Raw genomic sequence first — 18,377 nt, forward strand, 5'->3', positions numbered from 1 at the left:
GGCGACGATATCGAGTTCTTAGGTTTTCACGATTGTTACACATAGGAAATTAAACTATTATTGAATTAAGTTAATAAATATTATTAATATTAGACATGACCGGTTGATGAAAGAAAAAAGAAAACTGCTTATTACACAAACACGGACACGCATATAAACAAAACAACAGAGGAACTAATAATAACAATTCAAAATTACTCTTTTTGGCCCTCGGAGAAGCGAGAGTCTAAAATAAATAATGCTATAATAATAAAAGTATTAACAAAATAAATAAAAATAATTGATTCTGATTACTGAATTAAAACAATTGATAATGCAGTATCTAAGTCACCGTCATGCGTGTCGCGACTGGTGCAATCGGGACTTGTTCAGCTTTAGCCACAAAAGGCTTTTTCTTACCGTTTCGTGGCGCTGATTTTCAGCAAACCCGGGCGAATGGGACACTGACAACAATACAGAACTCAACCATAAATAAATAAACAGATAAGATCATGATGACTGTATCACATCAATCAACCGTGCCCTTCGGACCTGTAAAAGGCCCGAAACGTTGGTTTGTTTGAAAAAATTTAAATCCGGAAAAATAGTTTCATTTCCTAAGTGCCTAACAGTTGCAGTGTCCCTCAAAGCTTTAAATCGCAGAGGTATGAGGTGCACTGTCACTGCGCCCAACACCGGGCGCGTTCCCATTATGTCGTAACGTTTTATTTATCATTGGACGACTGTCGCGTCTAGCTTCCCAGGATTATCTGTCGTGACCGTGTCGTGCATGTTTATTTTATCGTTGAACGACTGTCGTGAGTAGCTGTTCCCACTACATCGTAATGATAATTTATCGGTTCACGGCAGCCGCCTTGTCGTTTGCACGACAGAATCGTTTGCAGCTGCGATTATCTGTCGTCACATTTTTATCGTGACGTCTTGTTTATCGTCGAACGACTGTGGTTCTAGCTCTTCCCATTGTCACTACAGTCTGTCGTCGTAATGTCAAAAAAGTCGTGAACGACAGTTAATCGTGTTGTTCTATGTGTGAACATCTTCATTTAAATATACAAGCCATGACACTTTAAACTGCACGACTATCTGTCGTCGCCACATAATGGGAACGCGCTCTGAGACGTAAGTTGACAAGTCTCATGTGCCTGTAATTTCACCAGCTCCCTTACTATTTTTATTTGTATTGTGACTGTTGCCAACATAGTTTGATTGCACAGCTTAACAATCTGTACACTAATATACATAATTGAATAAAGACGTTGCAAAGTACGGTTTTATTACAAAACAGTGTATATATGTACAGTACGAATTATTGTGTCTGGTGCAGGTTCTAGCCGAGTTCAACGAACATCACGAACTAGCATTCCGCGTAGGTCTATTCGCGTTAGAGATGGCGCGGCCACCAGCCAGCACTAAAGCCTTGGAGGTGAAACTGAACAACCAAGAAACAGAGCTGGTGGCGTTGCTGAAGAGACTGCCCACTGGTGCTGAACAATTGGCCTTAGCTCGGGAAAAGGCTCAACAACTATGCGATGGAACTTTGCGGTAAGTTTCAACGTATTTTACTGTAAATACAGATGTAATTTCTTGCACACTACCTCTTTCTAACAAAAAGCCTTAATGCTTATCGTGATTCGTGTTGGATAACAGGAAGAGTTTTTGTTTATAAAAGGCGTAAATAGGCACTTTACCATTTACTATTAGGCGGCCAGTCTATGGCAATTTGTGTACTGCACAAAGCACAATAACTACTCTTGTAATCCTTTTGAAATATTTACATTTTGTCACTTTTATAGGAACCGAGGTCCAGCTCTGCTACCAATGGCTTTAGCAAGCTTCCTGTTCGATGTCCTAGTTTTGTCAGCTACAGATAAACATCCTGTAAGTATCGAGGTACAATTCGGACCTATTAGAGATTATTAGATAAATATTTAAAATTGTTCAATTGGACCAATTTAGAGTATCTATCTAGAAAGAAAGCGCCTGGTTTACTATCCATTTGAATGACTAGAAGAGGTAATCATATACCGCACACTGCGCTAAATTCACTCCAGATAATATCACGCCTAAAAATGCCTGAAGTTAACAACAAGCAGCCTTTAACGGTGACTTGCATTTCTGCAGGCAAGATTGCCTTCAGATGAAAGTCTCGGTTTCGAAGCAGCCACCGCAGCGTTAGGGCTCAAAGCGAACGTCTCTGAAGCGGAACACCCACTGCTGTGTGAAGGCACCAGGCGCCAACGCGGCGAGTTAGCGCTGACCCTGCTCTCATTTTACAAAGACGATCCAGTCAAACTGGCTAAAATTATGAACAAGGTAAGACCCTTTTTAATCGATAGGAATAGGTGCTACGATTTTAATGTGAATTTCATTATATGATATCTGGTAACCATCTGTGATACTTTATAATCGGTTATAATTGAGTTTTATGCTATCGACAACAGGAGATGTGAGTATGTGAAATGAATAAAGTAGAAAGTTCGGGGCGAGTGATCGCCCTGGGGTATGAGCGTCATTGTGTCCTGTGATAAAGTAGTCTGTGTGTGTAGTTACTGGACCGTGACATCCACCAGCTCACGTCGGGCCCGATGGTGAGCATGTACTACAACACCAACCCGCGGCTGGCCAACTACCGCGCCGACCAGGCGCTGCAAGCGCATGCGCACGCGCAGCACGTCCAGCACGCGCCACACGTGCAGCACGTGCAGCACGCGCAACACGCGCAACACGCGCCGCACCCCATGCACGCACCACATCCGCAGCATCCGCAGCACGCCCCTCCGCCGCAGCCGCCGGTCAGTATCGATCTCGCTCTCCACCTTCTACGACCAACTTTTTTAAATGATTATTCAATAAACTTGATGTGTAATGTTCAGGGCCCGTGCCCCCTAGTGGCGGACATGGAGCGATTGGCTATGGCCGAGGCAGGTCCGTCACCACCGCACCCAACGCCCATCGCCTCCATCACGAGGCCTAAAGACAGGTACTACTTCTACACATACACAACAGTACTATTATTCATTGTATAATAAATACACCGCCTACATGACTCGGAACATAGTGTAAACGAGTGACAGACAAAGGAAATTGTACTCTTAAATCAATTTAATTTTAAACCTCATGAATCTCTATATTAACTTGAGTGGCTGTTTTTGTAAGTGTGTTTCAAATATTTATAACAAAAATACTAACTGCTTTGTAGAACAGTGGCCTATCTGAAAAACACCTCATTCACCATAAAGACGGTTTAATAAAAAAAAACCGACAAATATTATCTACCGGCCTAATGATGTCACGTAAATAAACCAATAGAAGACTAAGGGTCGTATTCCAGAACTCTACTCAATGCTCAAGTCAGGATTTGAGTATTGCAGCGAGCACTGAAAATCATACTCAAGTCCTTGCCATTAGGGTCGTATTTCCAGTGCTTGTGTTTCCAGTGCAATCCTTACTTGAGTATGATTCAAAGCACTAGAAATCGTACTCAAGTCTTTGCCATTAGGGTCGTATTTTCAGTGCTTGAAATCATGCTCAAGTCTGCTCAAATCCTGACTTGAGCATTGAGTAGTGTTCTGGAATACGACCCTCAGTGTCTTATAAAAAAAAATAGTTTGAATACCTAATAATTTAAAAAATTGGACTGTTTTGATTTCTTCACTTCATTCTTGTAAAACAACCTAAGATTAGTTCTTGAAATATGTTTATCCTTGTAGAAAATTTCGAGTTCTTAGGTTTTCGCTATTGATATATATACGAAATGAAGCTATTTTGGTCACAGCTGACATTCAGTCATAACCATGTGACCTATAAAGGGCTCAAAGCATTAGTTTGTTTGAAAAATATACGTGATTTAGATCCGACAATGATAATAATAATAATAACGCACACAGTTTCTTTTAGAAAATTTCGCATTGTTGCAATCTATAGTTGTTTATACACGAACTCACAAACTTATTGTACTTGCCTATTTGCAATTAAAATGTCAAATTTTAGCTTACAGCTCGTTTCTCCTTTAGCAGGTACAAAGGCAAGCGCCTATACCCATCGGTGCCCAACCAACCGTCGGAAGCGTCTGCGCATTTCATGTTCGAACTAGCCAAGTCCGTCCTATTCAAGGCGGGAGGGACATCTAGCACCAGTCTGTTTACGCAAACAAGTTGTGCAAGGGAACATCATGGGCCTCACAGGTCAGTTTGTTTTTGTGGTGTTTTAAATTCAGTCCAGCATGGTGACCGTTCGGCCATGGAGGTACATATTATTTAGTAGAAAAAGTTTGTGTTTTGATTCGACAAGTTGAGATAATAACCGTGAACCCACTAGTTTTCAGTCATTCATAAATGATGTGATTTTTGTGTGCTCCCTTAACTTTAACCCTTTCATGAACAGTGTTAACGGTTACCGTATATTAGAATACGATATATAAAATAAACGACTCGGTCCATTTAAATTTATTGTATAATGAGGCAGAAGAAAAGGTAAACAAGGCGAAAAGGAAGAAGAGTTTCTACAAATATTAGATAGGTTACTTGATTTTAATAATATTAGATAGGTTACATGATTTTAATTGAAAACTGTTAAAACTGATCAGAATTCAGGTGAAGACGAGCAGGACTGCTCGCTTTAGACATTTAGAGAGTGACAACGGAACGAAGCAAAGTGATAATGACAAGGCAAAAGAATTGGAACAATTCAAAATTTTAAAATTAAGTGGCCAGGAATCAGAAAAAAAGGTAATAAAAAGGTGGGATGACGATAAAAGAGGTCGCATCGTTACAAGGGTACCCCGTTTCGCTTGTGGATCTCTAAAAACCAACTACAGTGTGATTTTCAAGTGCTTTCTATGTAGTTTCTGTTCCGTCTAATTACGTTACGGGTTTGAAGGCTATGGGTGCTGGTGAAATTACAGGCACATGTGACTTGTCAACTTACGTTTTCGGGTGGCGGGCACAGTGGCACTGCTACTCAGATCTTTGCAATTTAAAGCTCTGACCGGCACTGCAACTGCGTCACTTGGTACTGTTATAGGCGTTAGCTCGTGTTGCGTTGCGAGAGGTACTTTTAATAATATAAACTGGAATAATCCTTAAAAATATACTTTATTTCACTTTCTACATGCTTAGGGTTACAAATCAATAATCTTAATTGTCAAGATCTTCCATTCTTTTCTCTTAGCTCTTTTTCAAAGCATTCTAAATATGAATCTATTCACTCAGCCAGTGATTCTACTCATAGAGTACAGCCTAGTCTACATCCCTCTTCCTCACAGCTGAAGGGGTGAATATCCCTAGCTGGTGGTCTACCTATGATAGGCAACTTACATCGGTGATCAGCCTTTACTACAGGCTAGCCATACACTGCTCGGAAGCTATCAACTTACCAACAAGTAACCACCGAGGAGGCTATGGCTTTAGTCTGCCAAAAACCTATCTAAAAGAACAGACCATGACCACATCCTAAACAAACAAATCACGATATATATTTACTCGTTAGCTATCCTAGCTAATTAGGGAACCTGAGTAAACCCTAACACTTTATTTCATCGACCCTAAACCGGCTGAACGACCCTATCAAAGTTCTAAACATTGCTACAAAACTATTTCCCTAAACTCCCTCAACCTAAGCTATCTCCAACGTGCATGCTGCCACAACGACGACACAGGCTTGAACATCCATCGGACGATCACTGGGTTACATCACTATTGATCTCCCAGCTGCCTTAGTCCTCATTTTGCAGCTATCACGTTCCATCAGCTTCACTTACTATCTTTAACCAAACAAGAACCAACACACATATAACGCTAACAACATATCCTAACATACATATGGGATGGGGATATCCCATATGAAAGACGTCTAATTAATTAAATAAATATATTTTCCCCGAATGCAGACAGTTGTTGTTCATCTGGAAGAGTGAGCACGAACTATGCACATATACTGGATAATGTATCTATCAAATTAAAAAAGAAAAAAGAAAAATTAAGTTATATCTTTCTACGATATTCCATCATCATCCTCCCGTCATTCCAAGTCTGCATTTCCGGAAAATAATAAGGTCTCTTAAAATTTTTCACAATCTCATCGTGGTTCCACATGAAAAATAAATATAAAAGATTAATTAACTTAGTAGAAAACAAGAAAACATTAAATTATCTCCTAAAGAACTTTTTCATTCTACTCACATGCAGTAGATTCTATCTACCCTAACCTATTTCTATTTATACCTAATCTTCTCACCATACAATTAATTCTAGTCAACTGATATACTATCCTAAATTTCTCGTAACATACCTCTTAGATAACAAAGCAATCCTGTCTTTCTTATCAAATAATCGCTTCCGTTGGGATTGAATATTACCTACATATTCTTTACGTGGATCGATCGAAGTTGCCCGCTTTATCAATACACTCCGTAAATTCTCCACATTATTTACGCGAACACGATTAAAAATGTCGCTTTCCGAATTACATTTCGTATTTACCTTCGGCAAATCATAATTATAATTATTTACATCTAAATCACAATCTTGACGTAATTGACACGTCTTATCACTCACGTCAACATTACTTATCACTTCTGGCAAAACCGAGAAGCTATCTAAACTTTTTAATACGATTTTCAAAGGAGACTTTTCTTTCTTTGGTCCAATATCTGTCATGGACTTAAAAGAAGAAATTTTATTGTCAATTTCCACTTTTGACAACTCGAAATTACACTTTTCCAAAACATCTCGACCCAGAACCAAATATTTTTCAAGATCGTCTACAACCAGCAACTTCGAAGGATATTCCCTTCCATTAATCATTAACGACACTTTGGTGGACGACTGCACATTTATTGGCGTTGCACCCACTGTACGTAATGGAAAACTTGGAAAATCATCGATACGCAACTGCAACCTTTCCGCAAAATAACGAGAAATCACTGAAACTGTAGCATTAGTATCCACCAATGCCTCGCAACATACATCATTAATAAACACAGATATAAAAGGTGCCCTATCTACACTAGAACTATCAATTGTAGACAAATTTTCTACATGTTCAGCTGCGCTTTTCTGACAACCACGTTGAGGAGATCCCGACGAAGATCCACTACTATGTGCTCGTGAATACCCTTGACTTGGCGTATCCTGCTGCACAACTGGTGCTTGTGGCACTAAATATTCCGACTGCTTAGACTCGGGTCTAATTATTGGTGCAGAGACATCCTGTGTTTGCCAACAGTGAGAATGCTCCATATGACAGTATACTGGCAATTCAATATCTTGTCTACTTCCATTATAATTGTGATTAAATATGTCATCTACTTGGATAATTGTTTTCTTCAACTCCTCTTTCGATACATACAAATTACTAGCCAGCATCCATTTAAAATTGGGTATCAAAGATTTCAAGAAATGCTTAATAAACTGAACATCTTGAATATTCGCTTTCATCGCTAACTCATCTAAACTATAAAAATAACTTATCAGCGATTCATTAGGCCTCTGTCGCCTATAATAAAATTCACGGGCATAATCTATTTGTGAGGGAAATTCCTCTCTCAACTTCTGTGCAATCACATCATACGTCATGTATGAAGAAAAATACGTTTTGTACCATTGTAGAGCTGGCCCCTCCAAATACAATGCAAACACGTATCTCTTCTGCACATCAGACCAATTATTTAATATACTAATGGTCTCAAATTGGTTCAAAAACTCATCTACGTCGTTGAATCCATTAAACTTTTGAGTCGACATACCATACATATTTTCTTCGTGCACTTTTCACTTGTATCAATTATAAAACCATATTACATAAGTAAAAATATAAATTACGACCTTTTGTTACGCTTTCCTGGTGATTGTTTCGTACAAATATATAAAATTTTTTCCAACGGAGTTCTCTTCATTGGAACTTTTCCATAATTCGCAAGCTTGTGTTCACCATTTGAAAGCTTGAATCATATTATACTTCTCCCATTTTGTAAGCATTTTGTAAGCTTGAATCATATTATACTTCTCCCATTTTGTACCTCCACCAACTTGTAATAGGCGTTAGCTCGTGTTGCGTTGCGAGAGGTACTTTTAATAATATAAACTGGAATAATCCTTAAAAATATACTTTATTTCACTTTTTACATGCTTAGGGTTACAAATCAATAATCTTAATTGTCAAGATCTTCCATTCTTTTCTCTTAGCTCTTTTTCAGAGCATTCTAAATATGAATCTATTCACTCAGCCAGTGATTCTACTCATAGAGTACAGCCTAGTCTACAGTACCTATAATATTATAATAATAATGGAATTTCGCTCTCATTCCGATATCTGTAAGATCTTAATAACGATCCTGCACTTTAGATGGATTAGTATGGACTTTAACGTAATGGCAACACGCGTCTCAATTTTTACAGTTGGCGCGCTAAGTTAATATTAAGCAAACCTTACAAACAGTACATAACTTTGCAGAGGACTTCATATGGCGGCTTTCCAGTTAGGCATATATGCTCTGGGTCTACACAACTGCGTGAGCGCAAACTGGCTCAGTCGTACATACTCATCGCATGTCAGCTGGATTACAGGTAATATCAAACTTACAATTGTATGAAATTTTATATTATTTCATATTAATTATGATAACAATAATACGCGTTTATATCAGACAACAAATTCATAGGATTACAATAATGTTAAATTAGAATTAAATATTAAATATCACTTCTTACATACAAGAAATAGGTATAGGTACTTAAATATTAATAATTGTAATCCAATGTCGCAGTATGGACGAATCGCAACTACGAGCTGTACCAGCTATAAAGCTATTAGTACTATACAGCACTCTCTGTCTAAGAGAAGAAACCCTCTTTCTATGCACAGCAGCAAACCCGTCAATACGTGCTAACAAAAACATTTCAGATGCAGTACAGTATCTTGGCAATTTAAACATAGTTCTAATAATACATCATTATATTTAACGCGGCTGACATTGTACGCTTGTTTGGTACAGTTAACCCACAAACTATACGTATATAGTGTCTGACAGTAAGCCTTAAAGAGCGTTACCTTAACTTGATCTGAACAGAGTGCAAATCTCCTAGCCAACATATTACCACGCAATGCCCTCTTTTCTCGCTCAATATCATCGTTATCACTAAGGCTTTCAGTAACTGTATGACCAAGATAACGGAATTTGCCACCCTAACCAAACTACTACCATTCAGACACATATCAGGTACAAAATCTGGTCCTTTTTTATTCTTCCCTTACAATGATTATACGTATGATTATACCTCTAAGAAACTGAGTTTACAACATTAAAAAAAAAATTAGTCACTTTTATTCATTTTGTATGAAATTGACCAACTTCCGCTGTGGCGTTTTTTTTGTCCCATACAATGAAATGATCCCCTCACGAAACCGAGCCGATTAGCAGTAAAAAATTTTTGATCAATTTTATTCATTTTTATTTATATTACCAAAAAATTGACTATACCAAAATGGTTTTCACAAAACAAGACTTAAATGGTTCCTAAAACAATTTCCTTGTATCTTCTACGGTTTCGGATTAACCCATACTGTCCCATTAAAAAAACACTGTATTATGTAGGTTTAGTATGTACCTGTATTAAATATGTTTATATTATTTATTCTATACCATATAAATTAACTATTATAGTTTCTGTTGTTGTAGCCCCAACCAATTGTTTTTCTATGTTTGGCCCAATAGTCGACTGGTAGAGAATGCCTTATGGCATTAAGCCCGTCATTTGTACTTCAGTGTATTGTGTAATAAAGTTTAAATAAATAAAAAAATATATGTATTTCGGGTAACGACAGCTAAATTCTACAAATAACTAAATTATGAGAGATTATTACATGCTTTTGTATATTGGGTGAATAGAACTAATGTAATACAATCAGCGTTTTAAAAAAACCTATACAATGAAAGAAACTACTTTTCATTTCTTGTCCATTATGTAGCTTTGTGTTATGACCGCAGACGTAACACGTCTATTTGTCTCAATTTGGAATATTTTCGTACCACAGTATACTGTGTGCAATTTTGCTATTATACACGAGAATATTGTTTTAGGACAAGCAATGGATATCGGCGCACCGGCAATCTTATTCTTAATAGACGCTTGGGAAGGACATTTGACCCCACCTGAAGCTGCCAGCATTGCTGACAAGGTAAATTACTTTTGCATTATCACTCTCGTCCGTAATTCGGATCAAATGTTTTACTTTTTCCAATGGAGGCGTGATTTAACTAAATGAAATAATATTGTGATCGTGATACACCATTTCTAACCGACTTTAAAAAAGGAGGTGGTTCTCAATTCGTTTGCATTTTTTTTGTGTCTATGTTATGCGATTATTCCGACATCTGGGAACCGATTTCGATAATTTTTTGAAAATATTCCTCCTCGAAGTGTCACCCACTTTCCGTTAACCGATTTCAATAAAATTTGGCAAATACTCGTAGATGTAATTCCACAAACTTTTGAGGTCTGTTCTTTTATAAAGAAGTTATAATTATCTCTATGAAGTTGCTCTCACGCTGCCATTGTATTAATGTAGATTATGTGGTACAAATGTGGGCTCGTAGAGATCTGCCTTTGAAGTGCACTCCCTCCCTTCGCACAGGCGTCGTCGGGCCGAGACGTGCACACGGTGCGAGCCGCGGCGGAACTGGCGCTGTCGGTGCTGCCACATGCGCACGCGCTCAACTACAACGAGATCCAACGCGCCGTGCTGCAGTGCAAGGAACAGAGCGACGCCATGCTGGAACGCGCCTGCCTCACCGTAGAAGCCGCCGCCAAAGGTTTCTTCAGATCCGCACATAACGAGAATAGGCAATATGGTTGCGGTGCACTAACACTTGGCTTCGCGTTCTAACTCGCATGCTACTTTGCATTTTTTTCCTATTTTACAGGACCCGCTTTTCAATTAAAGTTTGCTTAAGTGTATTACTTTGAATCAAGAACGTTACATATCTCCAGAATGTACCGTAAATTTACTACGACGCGTGGTTTCCTATTAAATTTTAATTCGTTAGTGATTGGTAATTTGCACAAAAATGAAAACTTTTTAAATTACTCCCTATTGTACAAACTTACGTATTATGTGAAAAACAGACCTAAGTATAGAATACTCTAACCGAGAGGTGAAGACCAGGAGTCCTAAGATACAGGGTTTTCCTAGTGTAGGCTCCTGTCTCTGACATACATTAACTTGTTAATTCCTACTATAAATTAGTTTTTAATCGACTAAATAAACTAATATTTAATAGTTTAAATAAACTATTATTATTAATTTGGATTGGATATACTACAACAATCTTGACTTATGTACCGTTTCAAGAAGCGCTAAACCACATTGCTTATTCTTCATATTGCAGTCTGTTTGCCGATATAATAGTGAAAAGAGCGAACCTGCATAAACCACATTAGTACGGTCGATTAGGGTTCAAATCAATAATACAGTGAGACAACGCTATATACAACCGATACAATAGGCTCTTTAGTCTTCTTATCAACCTTGTGGACTCGGCAAACAGACATCCTCAATGTGAATTACGCGATAAAGTACTATTTCAATAATAAACACTAAAGCTCAACTTCCAGGTGGAGGCGTATATCCTGAGGTTCTTTATACGGTGGCGCGATACTGGCACGAGCTATACTTGCGACAGGCCAGCGAAGATACGGAACCACTATTAGATGAACCCCAGTACAGAGCGCCGCCCCCGTTGGCCGTACCCGTTCCGTACCCGTTACCATATCCATTTACGTACCATCCGTATCCGCCGCCCATTTATCAGCTGCAGGTTTGTATTATTCGGTTTTTTTAATGGTCTTTACCGATTTATTATTTTTTAGATCTTCACTGTTTATCGTGGTCACAAGAAAGTTCTGTCAGTAGATGCTGTCCTCACCATCATCATCAACTCATTAATGTCTTACTGCTGAGCACGTGTCTCCCAGAGAGGGTTTAAAATGCTGTCCGCTATGCGGTTTGGTGATTCTTAGCATTCTAAATAAATGAAAGGGCTACGAAAAAGATTATAGAAACATAGATTATTGCTGGTAGCTATTTTCTATTATCTATTTTCATACGATAGATGCATATCTTAAGTTCAAGACAATGAAAAGAAAAAAAACCATCAAATTATAATGAAGTCACCCAACTGAGCTACGAAACGAACCAGCAAACCTTACGAATTTTTACAAGAGAACGTCAGGCACGATATGCTGATGGTGCTGGTTCGAATCCAGCTAGAAGAATTTTTCTTAGTGTTCGATCTTTTTATTAATAATTAATAATGTAAAATTATGTAAAATGGAATGTCATGGTAGTAAAACATTTAGTATTCAGTCAATTGAAACTTATATTTTTAACCGACTTCAAAAAAGGAGGAGGTTCTCAATTCGAATGTATTTTTTGTGCGTATGTTACGCGATTACAAATTGCGAACCGATTTCGATAATTCTTTTTATGTTGGAAAGAGGGTACCTCAATATTGGTTCATAATCAAAATTTGAGAAAACCAGGAGATGAATCCGGTTTCGCGCACTTTCCAGTAACCGATTTCAATAAAACATGGCAAATAAATGTAATGCTACGAACCTTAGAGGTCGTTTTTTGTATAAAAAAAAATATCGACATGACGATTGTTTGAGGGTTATTACTATTATTATTATCAGGGTGGCTTCATTCGGGGCAAATGTAGCCCCTCATAACTGCGACGATCAAATGATCTATTGTGATCACCACCAATTACAGTTCGGAGCCAAGGCCGATAACATTGAAGAACTGAAGGACTTTCCTGGCTCCGACAGATTTAATGTCCTCTGGTTGTGACATGTGCCTTCCCAATATGGAGCTTCGTACTCCCGTCAGGGGGTACGAGAAGATGAGCAGGAGTTTCGCCGTGGCAGAATCTACACTCTCTATTCTCTCTGCCCAATATTTGGCATGTGCTTATTTGTAATACTCGACCGAATTACAAGACCATGTCAAGTGGACATAGTTATGCAAACAAGAACCGACACACACCTCGAATGAAATTGAGTTATGTATTTAGGTAGAACACCAGCCCGTGTCCTTTACCCGCTCACAAAAGATCCTGGCAATATACGAAGCCAAAACGGAGAAAATAAAAGTCCTGGGTACCAACCCTAAATAAGTAAATTTTTAATAGCTAAAAAGAACCATGCTGTTTAACTTCATATAATGTATTTTTTATAATATGCTAAATGGATCCATGTCACATGTACTGAAGTACTGTAGATCTTTAGCGTTTTCATTATGAAAATTAGAACATGGTTCTCATTAACGAAATAAAAAGATACATAATGTAATATTTATTGCTATTATAATATAATAGTTTCCCTATATCATTCTCAATGCTACACATAACTCACTGTCTCCAATAACTTACCTATTTATTTCTTCACACTGTTTTTACAAAAATCTAATTATCTCGAAAGTGACATTTTGTGGGTTGGTTCTAGTTTGCATAACTATATCCATTAGTATGAAGCTTCATTCGCACCATGCATTTTTTAATTTGGCCGAGTGTTACTTATTTGACTATAATTGTTTCGGACGGATTGCGGACTAAGGACGGAAGTAAACCCCCTGTTAAGACTCTAGTGAGCATTCTGATGCCATTCCTGTCCAATGTTCGAGGGTTAAGGTATATTATGCGTCCGCAGAGCCCTTACGAGCTGCAGTACGGCGGCGCTGGCGGCGCCCAGTACGCGCTGCCGCCGTACTTCGTGCGAGGACTAGTGGCCGGGCCGCACCCGCCGCACGCGCCGCCGCACGCACCTCACCCACACGCGCCGCATCCGCAACACCCGCAGCCAATGGTCAATGTGAGTCTATTTCTTTGCTGCGCCAACTTTTTGGGTATAATATCGACGATCGGCGGAGTGAAGCATATAAGTCAAAAAAGTGCTTCATGTTAATGTATAATTATATATTTTTTTGTGTTGTTTATAGTGTTTGTTTATTTGGAACATGTGAAAAAATTGAAAAAGACGCCTCTAGAATAAAGTTACAAATTTATGAACTAACAAATGAATTTGACTTATGGGCCTTAGCCGGTTGATGTATTAATTTTAAATGAATGGTGTTGAAATTTTGACTTACGTGTTTTAGTCTACCGACCCTAGATATAGCGTTACGTGTAATAGTCGTCGCCACGCCTAAGATTCAATCATAACGTAAATTACATATGCGACTTTCTTTCTACCACAGCTGCCTTTCAATACAATATATTTCTTCGCGTACACTTCATCGCGTACACTCCATTCTACTTCATGGGTCGTAATAGGTCCTTGACCTCATATCGATCCTCTGGATCTGAACTAGTGGGATCCTCCGATCACTATGATGGGCCTCCACACACACCCCTACAGCCCTTCCTCTGCCACTGCTTCGTGCCCCCTTATACCTTTAGTACAAGTGGCGGGTGTCATTCTAATTCTGTTACTGATTCGTCATACTCTATCGTCAGGCTATCTAGTCAACAAATACTGTATCTAAGTTAGTAATAAACATGGTGCAAACTTACCAACTGTAATGGCGACCAACCAGCGCACTTCCAGCAGACGCCTGATATCTGACCTTCAGGATTTGAGATGCCTGGACTGCCGTGTTAGTTCCCTACTCTTAGGTATCATAATAGACTAAATTTATTATTGCCTGATATTATAAAACTAATACTAAATCGCGACATAATTCGCGACAATACTATCTTGTGTTATTAGTATGGAGGTAATCACAAACGTGGTGAAAATTGGCTTTTATTGGCTGTAAAAAAACATTCTAAAATATTATCACTGCACGATGATAACGTTGCTATCTAGCAAAAATCAAATAGTGATTTCACAGAAACACGAAGATTACGAGAGAGCCCGGTTTCTTAAACAAGTTCCTGGTAGCCTACCATAACCTTTCCAAAAACAATCTTATTTCAATGTAAGCTTAAAGTAAGCTTGTTATAATATTACTCATATTCGTACCATGACAAACTTGTCTACCAAAAAATGTATTATTGCTAAAATGACTGAAAGAACGAATGATTTCCCAATATTGTCTATTCCTTACTAAAAACAGGAAAGAAATAACGCAATATGAACTGTATAATGCCGTCTCTTTCTTTTTTGATGTTCCGAATCGTGTTATCGTAGTATAATGTTAAAGTACTTAATGTTATTTGCATTCAGAGAATTTTAACTTGCCAAAAAGAGAAAAGTATGTAATAATGAAATCTATTAAAATTACGTTGTTTTCAATTATTATTCCGCATTTTCACGAAGAAAAATAAATAAAACAAGCTGAGTCACGTTGTGAATTCGGAACTATAGTCTAGTGTCAACTGTTAGTTTCGCCAAGGAGGAGCATATAGATGGCGCTGCCATAATTTTACGAAATAAACATCGCGTATTTTTATTTTACGAGAAGTTATTTCCTATGTGTTATTAAATAAAAAATAAACAAGATATTGAAAGGATATATGTAAATAAATAAGTTCAACTTAACTTTTAATCATTACAAATCAGTATTAAGGCAATAAAATTGAAAATAATATTGTTTCCATTGCATCCGTGTAAATATTTTAAGATTGCTAAATTTGACATAAGAGCAATATTACTTTAATGTCAAAGTCGCGTCATGGTACGAACTGAGTGAATGAATAGTCACAAAGCTGCCAATAAAACATCATAGTTTTAACGTTACAATAAGCTTACTTTAAGCGCGTTATTGTACGTAATGTCAAAGTAAGGTTAAAGTAATATTGTTTTAAGAGGTTGTGGTAGGCCCCCTGAAAACGGCAAGACGCATTAACTGCGTTACTAGAAGGTTATATAAGCAACAAAAGTTTAGTAGCAGTAGAGCTCCTTGTGAAAGAGTTCGTCCAGGGAAGTACTGCCTCCTTACTTATTTCTGCCACCAAGCAGTAATGTGAACATTACTGCGTTCCGGTTTGTAAGAGTTAGGGTGCTGGTGAAATTACAGGCACAAGGGACTTGTCAATTTATATCTAGGGGTGACGCGCGTAGTGGCAGTGCCCCTAAGATCTTTGCGTTATAAAGCTCTTCAGTGGCACTGCAACTGTTATGGGTGGTGTCGCTTACCACCAGGCGCACGACTTGTTCGTCCCGTCACTTGATATAATAAAAATTGTTATAAAATGCTGAATAGAATATTGAGGACTATCAGAATGCAACTAATTATGCGAAAATTATTCACGTTTACAATTAAAAAAAAAAATGTTATTATATATTATTATAGCCTTTTCAACTAAAAATACAACATTGTTTTGTTCAATTTGTCACCATGCCGAAGTTTCGTCCATAATTAATCATACTCTGTTCTTTTTTAACACAACAGTTTTGACAGAGTACTAATAATTTCTTCTCATATACATCTGCTAACATTTATTTTTACTTAGGATCACTATCATTGTGTTAATCGGCCCTCGACCTCGTATCGGTTAGTAATTCGGTCTTAGTTTTAACTAACAAGGATCTCTGATCTCAATCATGGACGGGAGTCACACACTCTTCTACAATCTATTCTCCTTCCTATGATACCCCCGCGTACCGTCTGTGCAAGCGGCTTCTGTACTCTTAAATCTATTTACTGACTCGTTGTTCTCAATTTGGGCTATATTGAGAACCAAATAAAAATTAAATGATAAAGGTTGTGTGAACGGTAATCACGTTTTTTGGACATCATAACTGTTTTGGTTTGTCAAAGCTAATATTACTAAAGTTATACCAAATGGCCAGTTAATTTGCGACACGACTACCTCAAGTTCTCGGTTAGACTTACGTGTAAATAATTATATAATAATAATTCTTTATTTCAGAAAAAGTTTCCATACTTTATTAGTAAGACTTAGCAACTATGTTAGTACTTATTTCAATTAACACGAGGACATGTAAAACGAGTGTATGATCCTCGTATGCGTAAAGCGTTGAGTGTCGGTAATTTTAATTCGTCCTTTGTTAGCCACAAAATACATTTCCAACCACATAAGACGACCAGGTTACCGCTGCCGATATCAAACTCGCCGATTTATCGCACTGACATTGTTCCGACGCTGCTTAAAACTCCTTGTCAATCACACCAAACACAGTCCCGGGTACACAATTTATTTCTGCTCGCGAAATTACAATTCCCAGTTCCAAGGATTGGGACGAGCCACTGCAATATTTGTGAAATAAATCTTCTATCCGTAATCAACGTTTATTTTAGAGAGATCGGCCAATACGTGTGTACCCACTAATGACTATTATAAATTGACTTACGTGTCCACGGCAGCTCCCCGCACCGATCCCGCCGCCGCTACCAGCGCCGCACGGCCCCGTGGCGGGCGTGGCGGGAGTACCCCCCGGCGTGGGCGTGGGCGTGGGCGTGGGCGTAGGCGTGGGAGTGGGCGCGGTGGGGTCCATGGGCGGCCTGCCGCCGGCTGCGGCCGCGCCGCAACTGCCGCAGGCGCAGCTGCGGCGTTTGCTAGCCGCCTACCGCGTCGGTATGCTAGCACTCGAGACGCAAGCCAGAAGAGTGCACGACGATCGCCCTCAAAATAAATTCGGGAGGTTTGTAACACTTTACTTCGCTCGATTACTTACAAGTAAACTGTTTAAATTCACTAAATCCGGTAATATTGCACCCTTCGCTAGTGCTTCTGGTCAATCCAATAAATACTAAATGTTCTGCAATGTTATCTTATGGCACATTATCATATTCACAGGAATCCCCCGTATGGCGAGCACGTGAAATGGCTCCTACGAGTATCGAAGCGACTAGGTGCGCAGTATCTGCATCAATTCTGCGTATGCGCAGTCAACTCTGTCGTCTCCCCGTTCGTACTGTACGAGCTGTGCGTAGAATCAGCGCACTGGTTGGCGAGGGGCGGACCGCATCATCTCGTTATGCAGCACTTACGTGGCACTCTAGCGCCACTTGTGCAGAAGTGCCAACAGATGTGAGTATACCCATATCGACGACGGTTATCACGATTAAACCTTTTTAAAACTTTCGCATGAAAAGTCGTCTTGCTAACGTTAAGCAAAAATAAGGAAATTTTACCGTTTCAACATGTTCTGACAGGTACATCCAATGCATTCATCAGAAGTTGTACCACTTAACAACAGTGGAGTATGAGGAATTCGTAAGCATCGTACTGTCAGCCCGCACGGCGTTCCAGCTCACGCCTGAGGGAAACACGCAGTTCAAAGAGTGGCTCGCCAGTCTGCGCAGGTATTTCGATAATCAAAATAATTTAATCTCTGAGCTATGCGTCGTCGCAATAGAGGACTGTTTTAAACGTGCAGGGTATAATGTTAATGCGTCGTCGTAAGCATAAA

General features: G+C 38.8%; 1 protein-coding gene across 1 annotated transcript in view; it reads left to right on the forward strand.

Annotated features, from left to right (window-relative positions):
* Nucleotides 1-18,377, forward strand: part of LOC113231849 (zinc finger SWIM domain-containing protein 8-like) — a 36,141-nt gene that overhangs the window by 16,648 nt on the left and 1,116 nt on the right. The window contains exons 12-25 of the mRNA XM_026466386.1: nt 1,325-1,542; nt 1,794-1,878; nt 2,122-2,313; nt 2,547-2,792; nt 2,874-2,980; nt 4,014-4,184; nt 8,452-8,564; nt 10,079-10,176; nt 10,633-10,810; nt 11,613-11,815; nt 13,707-13,868; nt 17,329-17,606; nt 17,762-17,995; nt 18,121-18,270. Of these exons, the coding sequence (XP_026322171.1) occupies nt 1,325-1,542; nt 1,794-1,878; nt 2,122-2,313; nt 2,547-2,792; nt 2,874-2,980; nt 4,014-4,184; nt 8,452-8,564; nt 10,079-10,176; nt 10,633-10,810; nt 11,613-11,815; nt 13,707-13,868; nt 17,329-17,606; nt 17,762-17,995; nt 18,121-18,270 (2,435 nt within the window). The remainder of the gene's footprint in view (nt 1-1,324; nt 1,543-1,793; nt 1,879-2,121; nt 2,314-2,546; nt 2,793-2,873; nt 2,981-4,013; nt 4,185-8,451; nt 8,565-10,078; nt 10,177-10,632; nt 10,811-11,612; nt 11,816-13,706; nt 13,869-17,328; nt 17,607-17,761; nt 17,996-18,120; nt 18,271-18,377) is intronic.

Source organism: Hyposmocoma kahamanoa, unplaced genomic scaffold (assembly GCF_003589595.1).
Source record: "Hyposmocoma kahamanoa isolate Upper Pololo Valley unplaced genomic scaffold, ASM358959v1 66, whole genome shotgun sequence".
Lineage (NCBI taxonomy): Eukaryota > Metazoa > Arthropoda > Insecta > Lepidoptera > Cosmopterigidae > Hyposmocoma > Hyposmocoma kahamanoa.